The sequence below is a fragment of the Arvicanthis niloticus genome, chromosome 14 (assembly GCF_011762505.2).
Source record: "Arvicanthis niloticus isolate mArvNil1 chromosome 14, mArvNil1.pat.X, whole genome shotgun sequence".
Lineage (NCBI taxonomy): Eukaryota > Metazoa > Chordata > Mammalia > Rodentia > Muridae > Arvicanthis > Arvicanthis niloticus.
In genome coordinates, this window is record NC_047671.1 from 35,611,204 (window position 1) to 35,625,552 (window position 14,349).

The 14,349-nt window shown below is 40.9% G+C and overlaps 1 protein-coding gene across 6 annotated transcripts in view; it reads right to left on the minus strand.

Annotated features, from left to right (window-relative positions):
* Sncaip (synuclein alpha interacting protein) overlaps window positions 1-14,349 on the minus strand; it is a 140,036-nt gene that overhangs the window by 14,343 nt on the left and 111,344 nt on the right. For all 6 annotated transcript variants that reach the window (XM_076912654.1, XM_076912653.1, XM_034518086.2 and 3 more), the window contains exons 7-8: window positions 6,235-6,360; window positions 2,782-2,951 (exon numbers count right to left, since the gene is read on the minus strand). In XM_076912654.1, the coding sequence (XP_076768769.1) occupies window positions 2,782-2,951; window positions 6,235-6,360 (296 nt within the window). The remainder of the gene's footprint in view (window positions 1-2,781; window positions 2,952-6,234; window positions 6,361-14,349) is intronic.

Below are 14,349 nucleotides of genomic sequence, written 5' to 3' on the forward strand. Positions count from 1 at the left end.
GTACCTAGGCTTGCTAAGAGGGGACTTCAGAAGAGCTGAGGTTTGCCATTTCTGGACAATAGCAGTGGATATAACCAGTTGGTGACAATATTTGAAAAGAAGGAGGAGGAGGAAGAGAGGGGAGAAGAGGAGGAAGAGGAAGAGGAGGAGGAAGAGGAGGAGGAGAAGGAGGAGAAGGAGGAGAAGGAGGAGAAGGAGGAGGAGAAGGAGGAGGAGGAGAAAGAGGAGGAGGAGGAAGAGAAGGAGGAGGAGAAGGAGAAGAAAGAGGAGGAGGAGGAGAAGAAAGAGGAGGAGGAGGAGGAGGAGAAGGAGAAGGAGGAGGAGGAGAAGGAGAAGGAAGGATGAGCAGAAGCAGCGGTGACAGCATTCAGGGCTATCTGGCCCCAGAGCTCAAGATGGGCAAGGTCAGGTGTTTTTCTGCCTTGTAAATTATTTCCCAACTGCCCCTGTCTGTTACTAATGTCACACAGCCTAAAAGACGCATAACTCTGAGGCTGTATCTGGAATTTCTCCATATACACTTCTGGGTTTTCCCACTTCCCTGAAGTACATAATACATGAACAATCAGTGTCCACCAGAGCCCTTTACATATTTTATCTTATCACTGGGCTAACAATGTTTGTCCATAGCACTTGGATTTCAAGACAATTGAATGGCTGTTGTCTGTCAGGGCATAGGGATTGCTTATCCCAGAATAACTAACAGAGAGAGTGGTCAGGAACTTGATTTTGCAAAGTTCATTAACAAAACAGCAACTTATGAAAAGGAACCAGAGTTGGGTATAAAAGCTGAGATTTAAAGAAGTCCATTTTTTCTGAGTGTGAAACTTCAGGAAAAAAAATATTCTATTGGATGATTTTAAAGTTCCTCCATTCATCACTGGAGGGAGTGGATGATGTTGTGACCTTTTTGGAAAGGCATTGGGTAACATCTGCCTACATCTCCAAGATTTTATGGTTGAACCCAGGGTCTCTGCATGTGCAGCAACTTCTCTACCACTGAGTTTTAGTCCCAGCCTCTTTATTTATATTTTAAAATACATGCCTTCTATTCTATTCTATTCTATTCTATTCTATTCTATTCTATTCTATTCTAACTATTCCCTATCCAGAATTTATTTTCAGGAAGCTATGTAAGAACATAGAGACTTATGTAAGAGTCTGTTCACTGTGGAAAATAACTTAGTGAGTCACTAGGTTATTAATTAATGCACAGTCTTTCTTCAACTACGGTCAGCTACAATGTGATCGTGACGTCTGCCCAGCTCACCCGTCATAGTGTTTTACTTAACCGGGCACTGGATTCTTGTAGGTAATCCTTTATATTTTAGGTTTACATTTTTTATTTTCTAAGAATAATTTAAACTCATCAGATTACTTTAGAGACTAGGAACACGAGGACAGAGAGGCATGTATCTCTGCGACAAGAGACAACATGTAGAGAGAGAAGGGGGCTATCTGAGCTTAAGGAAGACACAGAGTCCAAGGCCACGTCACAGTGTTACATGACTCATGTAACATGTCTGCAAACAATTAAGGTCTGTTATTTATCCTGCCCCAACACCAAGTAAGATGTATGTATATAGGATACATATTTTCCCCCTCACTAAAGTCTGGTAGAGGCCTGTAAGGATGGTGAGATGGCTATAGGCTTTGGCAACTCTTTCAGAGCAGTGATTCCCATCACCCACAAGGTGGCTTACAACTGTCTGTAACACTAGTCCCCTGAGTTCTGGTGACATCATCTTCTGGCCCATGTGGGTCACAGGCACACACACATAGTATACAAACAAATATGCAGGTAAAATATTCATGCGCATAAAATAAAAAATAATTTTTAAAAACTAGAATATATTTATCACCCATTATACTAATATACTAATATTGTATTGTACTATATTATTCCACAGTACACAATAAATATCACTATTAAATGTATGTGAATCTTTAAGATCACGTTTTATATTTTTTTTCTAAAATTTAGTTTAATGCTTAAAAGTTTTTCTCCTACTAATTAATGTCAACTTGTTGGAATCCTGATTCCAACTTCATGAAACCTTCAGTTATGGCAGTTGCTATTTGTTCTGTAAGATTTCTAATGGTTGAAGTTGGTTCTTTAGGCTAACTCCTTAGTTTCTAGAATGCACTTATAGCCTTTCCTATCTTTGTCAAGTTTTTATTTTGTGGTCATCTTCCTGAATGCTCCCCTGACATCCTTTGGGCAATGTAGACCAGTTTAGTAATCAGTCAAGGAAAGACCTGACTTTAAAAAGTTACACTTCCATTCTGAAAGCTAATTAAATCACGGCTTCATTTTTTTTCCAATATATTTGCTGCTGCTGGGTATTAAGACTCGTACCTGTAATTTCCCATGTTGAGAAAATGGAAATGGGGGTTCTCTCTAGTCCTCTCCTTTCTTACACTATTTCTGATTTCCTACATTAAGAGTGAAAGGCCAGAGATGATGCCCGCGGGCTGCCCAAGCCACACTACACGTTCCTGAAGTGCACGAATGCAGACAGACACTTCCTCTCTACAAAGACTAATTCCCTGCTGGCAAACTTGCTCTGCCAGTTTAAAATGGTTTAATACCATTTTGCCTCTTTAGAGATGTTATGTTCAGTGTGAACACAGGCTGTGAGCACTTCGGATGGAGGAAGAAAAGATGAGAGCCCCCACACTCCCTTTATAACAAGAATGAAGGAAGCTCTTTAGAGCCCTTGGCTGAGATCTAAGCACAAGAAATCCAAGTCAGAATGCAGGACTCAAGTGACCACTTACTCCTTCAGCTGCTTGGTCAACTTTACCACTTGTGAGGCCAGTGACATGCATGTCTCTACCACCACGAGGTAGCGGGAGCATAGGGTGTGCCCGTGCCGCTCAGCACTCTGGGACGGCTTTTCCCCAGCGTGGTTCTGCATCGTGACATTTGCTCCATATTCCACCAGGGTCTGCCAGAAAATACAAAAACATGTGATTGTATCGGGACTTTCTTTTTTATTAAACAGATTTGTGTGTGTGAGAGTGTGTGTGTGCGAGTGTGTGTGTGCGCGAGTGTGTGCGTGTGTGTGCGTGTGTGAGTGTGTGTGTGTGTTTGTGTGTTCTCGCGCGCATGCATACAGAGTCCAGAAGAAGGCATCAGATCCCTAGAGCTGGAGTTGTTTGTTGTTGGTTGTGAATTGCCTAGTGTAGGTGCTGGAAACTGTACTTGAAACCTTTGAAAGAACAGCAAGTACTCTAAAAGGTTGAACCATCTCTCTAGACCCAGGACTTCCTTCCAAACTTTTTTTTTTTTTTTTTTTTTAAATTTTTAAAATTTAACAGAATGCTGGAAAGAGATTTTATTATTCCAAAGCCAATTATCAGAAACCATGTTACTGGGTAGGAAATGCCAATTCAGAGCAAAGTGTTGCTAGTGATCTTCCTAGCTGATGTTAGAGGCTCCTCCCTTCAGAGCCAACAAAGATAGGACCAAACTGATATTACTCCTTTCTTCCCTACCTGTAGCCTAGAGGGGCAGATTCACCAAACCCTTTCTTTTATGAGATAAACAGTACAATGTTTGTGGTATTTTGCCATTTTGATAGTTGGGGGTCCAAAAGAAAACATTCTTAAAGCCAGAGGTACCTGTAGGGTCTGGAGAGTGGAATTCTGTCTGTTCTGATTCTTTTGGGTAACTGGTTTGGGAATGACATTTGCTTAGGTCTTGCTAGGCCTACATGATGGAGAATAAAATAACTGGAAAGAAAGAGATGGCACAGGGCAGGGGTTCTCTACCTGTGGGTGACCCAGTAGAGACTCTATGAGGGTCAAACAACCCTTTCACAGAGTTGCCTAAGACCCTTGGAAAACAGATTTTACATTACAATTCAGTAGAAAATTAGTTATGAAGTAGCAAGGAAAATAATTTTATGGTCGAGGGTCATCACAACATGAGGAACCACATTAAAGAGTCACAGCTTTTGGAAGGTTGAGAACCACTGCCATAGTGGCATGGGGAGGCTGAGAAGCAGCTTACTGGGGCCATGGCAAAGATACAGCTTGAGTAGACTCCATAGCAGAGAGCTTAGTGTGAACTTGACTCTTTCCCAAGGGAGGCGGCTCTCTAGAATAGTGGGCAGTGGATGCATCATAGATGGAAGGAACTGTATGGGGTAAAGGAGGTAAAGCAGGAGCCAGATCTCTCCTGTCAAATACTAATGGAGATACACAGGAGGAGCCCTGAAATACCTGGAGGTTGCCATAGAACACGATACTGAGCAGAGCCAGATGGAGAGGCCGTGAAGCAATGACGTCCAAGGAAGCCATAGCCTTTCCCAGCTGAGTAAGAGGACATTTGGATTTCTTTCCTAATGCCTTCTCTTTGTTTTGGACAATGCAGTTGGAATGGGGGAGGGTAGGATCCCACAAGGTGTGTTAAAAGCTAGTCAAGCCTCATGTGACTCTCTCATCTATGCTCTGAGTGTGGAGAAGAATAACACTGTTTGAATCAGACCTAATATTGAGGTTTAAAGCTGTTCTGAAGTAAAATTTCACAGCCAAAAGCAAGTGGAGAAGTTATGGCATTCGGCCAAAGTATTGTGAACAGAGAAGAGGAATATTTCACAGGGCATGGCTGAAAGCAATGGCTTAAAAACATGACGATGTTTTCATGATAAGACTGTGATATCCTTAGAGTTTGCAAGGAGGCTGTCACATGACTATTAATAACTTGCTAATCCTGACATATTCTTTGATGACACAATGATACTGAAAACACAGCTTATTTTGGTAGTGATGATTTCCAACCCCCCAAACAGTTGTGTTTACTATTATAAGCTGCTAGACTCAGAGATCATCAAAGAGTTTCATTCTCCTTTTAATGATTGCCCACCACAAAAGGCCAACTTTCCATAAAGCCACTTCCTCCCCCTCTGGCCCCTTCTCAGGGTGCCACAGCGACCCTGTCAGTAAGGAGCTCCAAGAGACTCAGGATAAACATGCACTGTTATTCCTGCCCTTGACTCTGATCCTTGCAGTCTTGGTCCCCTTTCTACCCATAAGGCCTCTGACTTGCTCTAGTCTCTCATCATTATTATTTTTTAATCTCACACACGGTGTATAGATCCCATCTGAGTTATTCAAGTTTCCATGGCACCTAGTGCCAAAAACATCATCCGTGTGAAGTGGGATGATGGATACTCAGGAAGGACTGACCACTTCTCTTCACATATTAAAAAGAAAATATCTAACATTTAAATAGAAATAGTAATATGACCTGGGTTTTTTTGGGCTTCAGCCACTTATTAGCTTATGAAATGTTGATTTCAGGATTCTTAACCACTGTTTCATCAAATGAAAAGATGCATTTTTAAAAAATCTTCATTCATGTCTTTCTTCCACAGAAAAGCACCACCATTCTTTTGAATAATTTTGCATATATTGGTAAGAATTTTGACTTTCTCTCCATTCTACACTTTCCTACTTCTTGTCACTCCTTTCCAAGTTGGTAACTTAAATTAGGAGATGAGTAATTGCCAACCCGGATGTGAGGACATCCAGGTATTCTGAATATCCCCTCTTAGGTTAGCTCTCCCAACAGCAGCTGTGTGAATGCATGTCCTCTAGAGAGCTTCCTGGGATTCTCGGCTTTTTTGCTTTTATTAATTTCTTCACTGTCATATCATGGTTTTGGCATAGATTCTCGTGATTTTCTGAACAGCTTGCTCTCGTTGCCCATTGTTTTGTCTCAGATGCAGTCTTCTCTTCCTGTAGAGACTCTATGCCCACTCAGTGCTCACCTTGTGACTTGGGTCAGTGGCCACAATTCTCTCCCTTCCCCTGTGGCTCTGCTTAATAATCTCTAGCTATCATTGTGCACGGAGAACATGAGACTGTTTGGAAGACGTGTTGGGCTAGAAGTCTGAGGCAATTTGAGGCTCTTCTGGGAAACCAAGGCCAATCAAGGCTCTGCCTGGCCTGATGAAGGCCCAGCGGACCAATTGCCTAACTTTTCTAACTTTGGGCCTTTTGAGTGCATTTGTGAAGTTCAGTTTTACCACAGAGAAAGGAAACTATTGTCTAGCATGCCACCCCTAGTCTATAACACAAAAGCTGATTTAGTGTTTTCCTAAAGAACAAAATCCCCCCCTTCCCACTATGGTTCCTTCCTTCCTTCTCTCCTATCTTCTTCCCATCTCCCTGTTTTGTTTCTCAAGATACCCCTTCCTGACTTTGAAACAGCAGGGTATGTACCTGTATGCATCCAAGGTAGCCATGTTGTGAGGCGACATGAACAGCGCTATTGCCTTCCTGGTCCACTTCATCCAATGAGATGCCTTGTTCTTGCATGAACTGAAGAAGCCACAGAAGAATCTTTTCCTATAAACATAAGAGTACTTGGAATGAGTGGACTATTGTGCAGAGAAGTTGAATATAAAGACAGAAGGAAAGAGCATTTTTAACTCATGAGCAGTATGTAGCATCAAATATTACTTATTATATTAAAAGAAGATTCCCATTTAGTGTGTATTGAAAAGTTATAGGTCTAACTTAAATGAGAAAGAGGATCACATAGAGGATTTTGAAAGTGGGTAGTCACTTTGGAAATGGTCTTGCTACTTATGATACCAAAGGGGAAAACATTCACAGAAAGTCTCTGTCCTCACACTCACATACCTAGACAGATCTGAAGTTGGAATGCAAATCCAGGTCTTTTGATTCAAGTCTCTTAAGGCAATACTTTCAATTCTGTTAAGCTGCTTGTATGCTTCAAGCTGATTATCACAAGGTTTTAGACTAGAGACAACTCCATTTACTCTTAAATTTACATTACAAATCCATGACTCCTGATCTTGAACATCCTGAATCACTGGACATGAATCAACACACTAAGCTGTTGAGTACAAGATAACCTTGCTGAGACAAAGCAGGAACTTCTTGTCTTTGTTTCTGACCAAAGGCAGGTAGTGTTTTAAAAGTACTATGATTTCTTTTTCGTCACACTGAATGGAAGGGACCAAAGGCCCAGAGACCAAATCTTTCAAAAGCAGAGCCCTAGAGCAAGCAGCCAGGATATTTCATCATAATCTGTTTGTGGGTCACCCACCGAATGACTTGTGGTATTTTTAAGCCATGGCTTTTGGAGAAAGTGAGGAGATGGGGTTTCACTGTTTTAAAATAGAGGAATTAAATATAAAGTTTAAAGGAATGGGAATGGTAAAAACAACAGCGTGAAGCTGAGTGGGTGGAAGGTGACATTTAAAAAGATGATCATGTGTTTGAAATAGCCTTGAATTTTTTCCTCCTTAACCTTTCAAAGGATTTTTGCCCCCCCCCCCCCCCCTCCTCTGGTTATTTGTTCTGACTGGTCATGAACTTCTTATACTTTTTTTTTTTTTGGATTAAATTTGCCTTCATCTTTTGAACATGCCAGCTAATCTGCTAAAGGAATGTTGGATCCAAACAGCCGACTCCTTTCAATGTTTTCTCTCTGCTGGTGAACAGGGCACTGTTCACTAAGATATATGAGACACAGAGGACAGACAAAATGTTTGTGCCACACTCTGTCCAAGCAAGCAAGCTGGGGACAAGTTGAGAAAGGTGGAAGTGATTCTTACATCTGAGCAAGAATTTACCCAGGAGATCAAGGGGGAATACTAGCTGCAGGTGTAAGTGAGCTTGGTAGAGAGTCAAGGGTCCCCTCAAAAATGAGGTGAGGCTGAACCTAGAGACTCAAGTTGAGATTTAGAAATTGGAGAAGAAAATCCTGATAGATTTAACTCTCTTCTTCAAAGGCCAGCTCACAGAAATTGGAGCTGATGTTGGGACCAGAATGGGGAATGTTTTCATGTCCTTGAGGCAATAGAATGGCTGTTTTACTTTCCTAGTTAACTAGGGGTAAAATACTAGATTTCTTTTACTTAGAAACAGATTATTGTGTTATGCAATCTTAGCACTTTAAAAAATGTCAACAAGGGGACTAGGGAGGTAGCTCAGGGTGACCACTGCTTTTTGAGACCCAAGTTCAGTTGCTAGCACCCTCATTTGCCTGGAACTCTACCTCCAGGAGATCTGACACCCTTGTCTTTGCTTCCCTGGGTATCATTTAAAAATTGTCAGTGGATTGGAGCTTGGGAGGCAGAGGCACGTGGATCTATATGGCTTCATGGCCAGCCTAGTCTACATAGCAAGTTCCATGACAGCCAGGGTACACTGAGAGACCCTTTCTCCATAAACAAAACAAAAATGAAGGCTCAAAAGCAACAACAAAAACAAAATCTCAATGAGTCCAAGCACATCAAGATTAAAGATGCTACTGACAGATGAAAAAGACAGTCTCACCAAACACAGAACAAGACCTCTTCAGTAGGTCATTTTCAAGCTTGGGGTGACTTGGTTTGTTCCAGGATGATAAACCATGGACTCTTAAAACTGAATATTGGAAGAGCTTATAGGAAATCATCCAACTGAACCGTGTTTTATAAATTAGAAAACCAGAAGTGTCTTAGTCAGAGTTACTATTGCTGAGACAAAACACCATGACCAAAAGCAAGTTGGGGATTCTTCTACATCATAGTCCATCACCAAGGAAATCAGAGCAGAGACTGATGCTGAGGCCATGGAGAGGTGCTGGTTACTGTCTTGCTTCCCATGATTTGCTCAGCATGCTTTCTTGTAGAACTTAGGACCATCAGCCCAGGGATGGCACCATCCACATTGGGCTGGGTCCTCCCCCATCAATCCCTAATTAAGAAAATGCCCTACAGCCAGATACTACTGAGGTATTTTCTCAGTTGAGATTTCTTCTTCCCAGATGACTTTAAGCTTGTGTCAAGTTGACATAAAACTATCCAGGAGAGTGAGAAATATTGTCTGATTTCTACTGGCTTCCTTTAGCAAGTAAAGCTCAAAAGAGTTGAAGGTATTTTGAAATGTCCTATTAATAAAATGTCTTGTCATGCAATTTTTTCTACTTTTCAGATTCAATTGAATGTTCTAGTGTAGCCCATTCTTCCTGCACAAACACCAAAATTATAGTGTTTTGACTTTTAGTAATGGGATTGTCTGCCATAGAATATGACTTTTTTTTTTTGAGTCTAGGAATTATCCTAGATGTGGTAATGCAGAGAAAAATGTAGGGCCCTTGGCAAAGGGTCAGGTAGAATAAGACAGGCAAGGGCTGTGTGAGGAAAGAAAGTTGCCCTGCCTCCTGAGTGTTCTGAGCCAGTACCAGCTAAACAATAGCCACTTATCTTTTCTTGTAGTGGCTGTTGGAGACCTTACCTAAGACTCACACAGGCATGTGGTGGTTTGAATATGCTTGGCTCAGGGAGTGGCACTATTGGAAGGTGTGGCCTTGTTGGAGTAGGTGTGGCCTTCTTGGAGGAAGTGTGTTTTTGCGGATGTGCGCTTTAAGACCCTCCTCCTAGCTGCCTGGAAGCAAGTCTTCTCCTATTGGCCTTTAGAAGATGTAGAACTCTCAATTCCTACTCCAGCACCATATCTGCCTGAATACTGCCATGCTTCCTGCCTTGACGATAATGGACTGAACTTCTGAACTTGTAAGACAGCCCCAATTAAGTGTTGTCCTGGTCACGTTGTCTCTTCACAACAATGGAAACTCTAACTAAGACAAGGCAGAAGCATTTTTACTGACTCAGATCAGTGTTTTGCCGGGTACCTCAAATTCTGCTTTTTGTTTTTTATAGTACAGTTCTTTCATAGGAAATTAGATAAAAGACCATGAGAATAGAACAAGAAGTACAAAGGAAAGGAGAGGGGGACAAAAGGTCAAAGGGTCACATGTGATATGAGAGTAGGATGGAAGATACTGGGGTAAGTTGGCTTAAGGGGGAGGAATGAGAAAACAAACAACAACAAAATATATATTTGAAAAAGGCACCATATAAAATCTAATTGTTAAAAGCTTATAAAACTAAAAATATATACAATATTAATATAAGGCAATTGACCTTTATACTCTATTTTGTAAAGCAATAAAAACTTGTTTGTCATACCATCTGGATGGGTACTACTCAAAGGGATAATATAAGTGGTCTTCTGATTATGTGAATGAATTTCAAAATAGATGTGAAGATGGCTAGTTATCCTGGTTTTCACATAAAATCTTTAACACCCATTATCTGAGAAATTGGGGTCTGATTCTGGGGCACATAAAGATGCAGAGTCCTAGCATAAAATGGTGACTTATTTGACAAATGCATCAAAACATAAGCAGGAGAGATAATGGCCATTTATCCAACTACGAAAGCCTTCATTGATGCATATATGGACTAGATACATATTTAATGATGTCTACAACCCCTCCTAGCCAATTTTCTCTTTTCCTCTCCCCATTTCCCCCTCCCCTCCTTCTGTCCCCCCTCTCACCATGTGTCTGTCTATCTATCTGTCTGTGTTGTTTTTCCTCCTTCCTTGCAGGAGAACATGGTAGAAGAATGCAATATCAGATCTTCATTTTTGGTAAGTATTGCTTTCAGAGAACATTCAAAGCAGTCACATAGATAAAGAAGCTTGTCTGTATTATTTCTGTTTTGAAGAATAATTTTTTAATATGAAATCTGTCCATTGATCCATCAACCTACCTACACATCCAGCCATCGACATATCTATGTATGCATTCAACTTACATCTATGGACCAAGAACTTCTCTCATATACTGATTTCCTCTTGTGAGGATTTTCTGGTCTTTGGATAACCTGTTTTAACATTGCATTTTAAGTGTTCCCAAAGGCAATGCAAGCCCTTTAAAGAGGCAATTAATACATGCAATTTATAAGATGTGCTGAACAAAGTCTAATAAAAGTTTAATTGAAATGTATGTCACAGTTTTATTACTGGTATCAATAAAATCTCTATAGTTTGTGGTGCAAGCAGAAGGGGTCAGCTTTGTTTGAAACAATAGATTATCAGACAAAATACAGTGTCACTTTAGAGATTCAACCAATCTATCTAGACATGAAAATGTAAAAAAAAAGTCATTAATAATTTTACAATAATAATAATAATTAATCATTTATTGAAAAGTAAAGTAGGATACAGGGACCAAGATGTATGGGAGGAAAGACGCATGTAGGAATTGATTAAACATGTCAAGGCTAAACTAATTCCTTGGTAAGTTTGTCTTATACTTTACTTAAAATAAAATAAGTAAATAAACTACACTGATAGTAATAAAATCAACCAATTGGAATATGTCCAGTTGCCATAGCAGCCAACATTTATTGAATGAGTACACCTGACTGGGCAGTGTGCTTTTCCTCATTAAGTCCTCAGGTTCCCTATGAGGAAAGTACCCTCGTCCTGTCTTATAGATAAAGACACAAAGGCACAGGAGACCCTCTATTTTCTCTTCTCTTGTCTTGATTTGAATTCCTTGCTTTTATTCTTTCTATGTACTTGCATGCAAATCGAGGACTCCGTAGGATTAAACCCCAGACACCTGGAAGTAGGCTCAATAATCTTTGTGACTCTGTTTTCCATCTTTTGAGCACAGATTCCCACAATTGCTCATTTCCCTGATTCTAGCTGGCATGATCCTATAGTGACTTTAGGCTCAGATGAACTCTGGTTAACTGTCAGCCTGCAGGCTGTGGAGCTCTGGGTTAGTAATATCTTCCCATCATTACTGCTTGGAGGTTTATGCTCATGCTAATCAAAGGATTTTCTGCCAATCGCAATCCCAGGTTTGGGGGGAACTAAATTGGGAGGATCCCAAGTCTCCATTAGCCTATGCTACACAGCAAGACTTACAAAAAACCAAAAGCAAAACAGCACAAAAATGAAACACGAATAGTTTTCTCTACTTTTCCTTCATCGCCAACAACAGATCTTTCAGATTGCTTGTTTACGTCTGCCCCGTTGACCGTGAAACAATGACCAATGAAATAATAAAGTCTAGGAGGGAATATTTCCCTAATTAAAGTGAATCCCAGAACAGCGCCGCAGCATGTGGATACACCCTCCTTCTCAGCAGGCCTTTTGCTGCCTGCGATCATTTACAAGATTCTGTGAGCCTTTTCTCCATTCAAAAGGAGACTCTAAAATACACCAAACTTTCTCCGGACCAATGTTTAAAATGAAGGCTAGGCACAATGCACAGCTGTGCAGCGTGATGCAGGTAAGCTGCTTCTGTAGAACATTTTGACTACAGGGCCCACGAAAGACTCAGAAACCAAAAGGAGTCACAGATTTGATGTTGCGTGTCACACAGCCCCTTAGACCATGTACCAAGGCAGGACAGGCTGACGTGTCCCACAGCAGCTGCAGGCAGGATATCTGCTTCAAGAGTCTGGGCACAGTGACCTGAATCTTCATGTTTGAATTAAATGCTTAAGCTATGCACAGAGGATGGCTTCGAAGGAACACAGATCTGTCTCCTTTGTTGTTCTGCCAGCAGCTTCCCTACTGGGGAGGGAGAGCAGGCCTATGCAAGGACACCCCTGACTTGCTCCTCCAGTCCCCCCAGGCTTTCATCTTCATGGTCCCCTGTAGCTAGTTCTGCTAGGGATAGTCAGACAGTGAAATAATTGCACCCTCGGAGACTTCAAGTGTCAAGATGAGGAAAATCAATTCCTATCACCTAACAATCTATCACTCCAGGAGTCCACTAAAACTGCTGGCCACCCTGTGATATTGGAATCTTTAAAGGTAACTTTTACAAGAAAAAGGACACAAATTGGGAGTCAACCAGAGCCTGTTCTTTACAGATCTATAGGAGGGCAGAGAGCAAGCACAGAGGAAGCAGAGAGCGGTTTTCTTTCGTTGGTCCTATCCTTTCCAAAGGTATTTACCAAAGAAACAAAATCAGAACACACTCTAGTGCCTGCCCGGCAGAGAAAGGCTTGCATGTACTGAATCCATTAGAAAACTGTTCAATAGCAATCTTCCTTGTGGAAATATTAGCCTTGTAACGGTTCCAAGTTCAGCTGCTCTGCAGGCTAGCTGTTACATAAATGGCAGTGGCGGATGGAGGATGTCACTGGACAGAATTGGCAGATCAAATGTGCCTCTATATTTTCCACGGGGTTGGGGGTAGTCTGTTCTTTGAAGGGTACCACTGGATGGCTTCCCTCAAATCTGCATTTTATGTCATACAAATGCATCTTATCCCAGAACCACCTCAGGATGAATCCCAGCGTGAAGCTAATGGCTGAGATAGGTCACCAGATTAGATTCCACCTTTCCCTCGGATTTTAGCTCAGTAAGCAGCAGCTCCTGCAGTCCTTCCACAAGGGGCATGTCCTTTTGTTCTATTCCACAGCTAAGAATTCTGAGAAACATGCTGTGAGACTTGAATAAAGAAACTGGCATCTAACTGACAATTCCCTGAGGAACGCTGAATGCCCAGTCATTTGCCCAGAGCCTCAGAACGTGCCTGTGAGCTTTTCTTCTCTCCCTTCCTGGGCCCAGCTATGCAGTCTTTCTACAAATACCCGAAAGATCCAATTAGGCTTTGAATGAGCAAATGAAATCAGAGACTTAAAGCCATTGATCACACTCTTTAATACATTTTCTCAATACCAAAAATGACTTATGAAGGTTAGCTGTAGTCAGATACTGGAGAAATTTTGAAATTTCTAGTAAAAGTACAACAGTAACATATTCTTGCTATTTGTCTAATAATTGTTATTGGCTGTTTTTATAACAGTGGGTGAGACAGTGCAAACAATTGTGTAATTCTGATATTTTAAAGACAGTGAATTATTGAAAATTTCAATGTTCTTCCTGATCTTTTTTTTTTTTTAAATTTCATGCATTTGGACAGCTTCTTACTTCAATGGTCTGTGTGAGGTACTCCAGCTATCACATGTTAAATAAAATTATAGAAAGTCATCTTCTGCTCTACCAATGGCATTCAATACCCATCAGTGCAGATACAGACAAAGCAACTCTGGTTCTGAAGACACAGGACTGGAAATCTAGTTTTTATTCTTAATAGATATTAGACAATGTATAAACCATTTATTTAACTTTCCACTTTCAGTTTCTTTATCCATTGGAATAAATAAGCTCTTATAGGATTGCTTTGAGAGTCAGATAATTTACATAAAATCCAGTGGCCTGAAGCAGGTCACACGCAGGAAACATCTATATGTGTGTCTGACTCACAAAGGGCGTGTATATGCATATGTGTGTATGTGTGTGTGTGTCTATATACATACGCTCTATCTACCTTTATTCATTTATGTGTTATATTAATTGATGATGCTCTGGAACAGAACAAACTTTCAGCTAGTATGGTTACTACTATAGAAAGACCAACTCGGGCATGATGGTACACACTTCTAACCTCAGAAAGCAGAGGTGGGAAGATCATTGAGACCTGCCTGTAATAAGTTCCAGGAT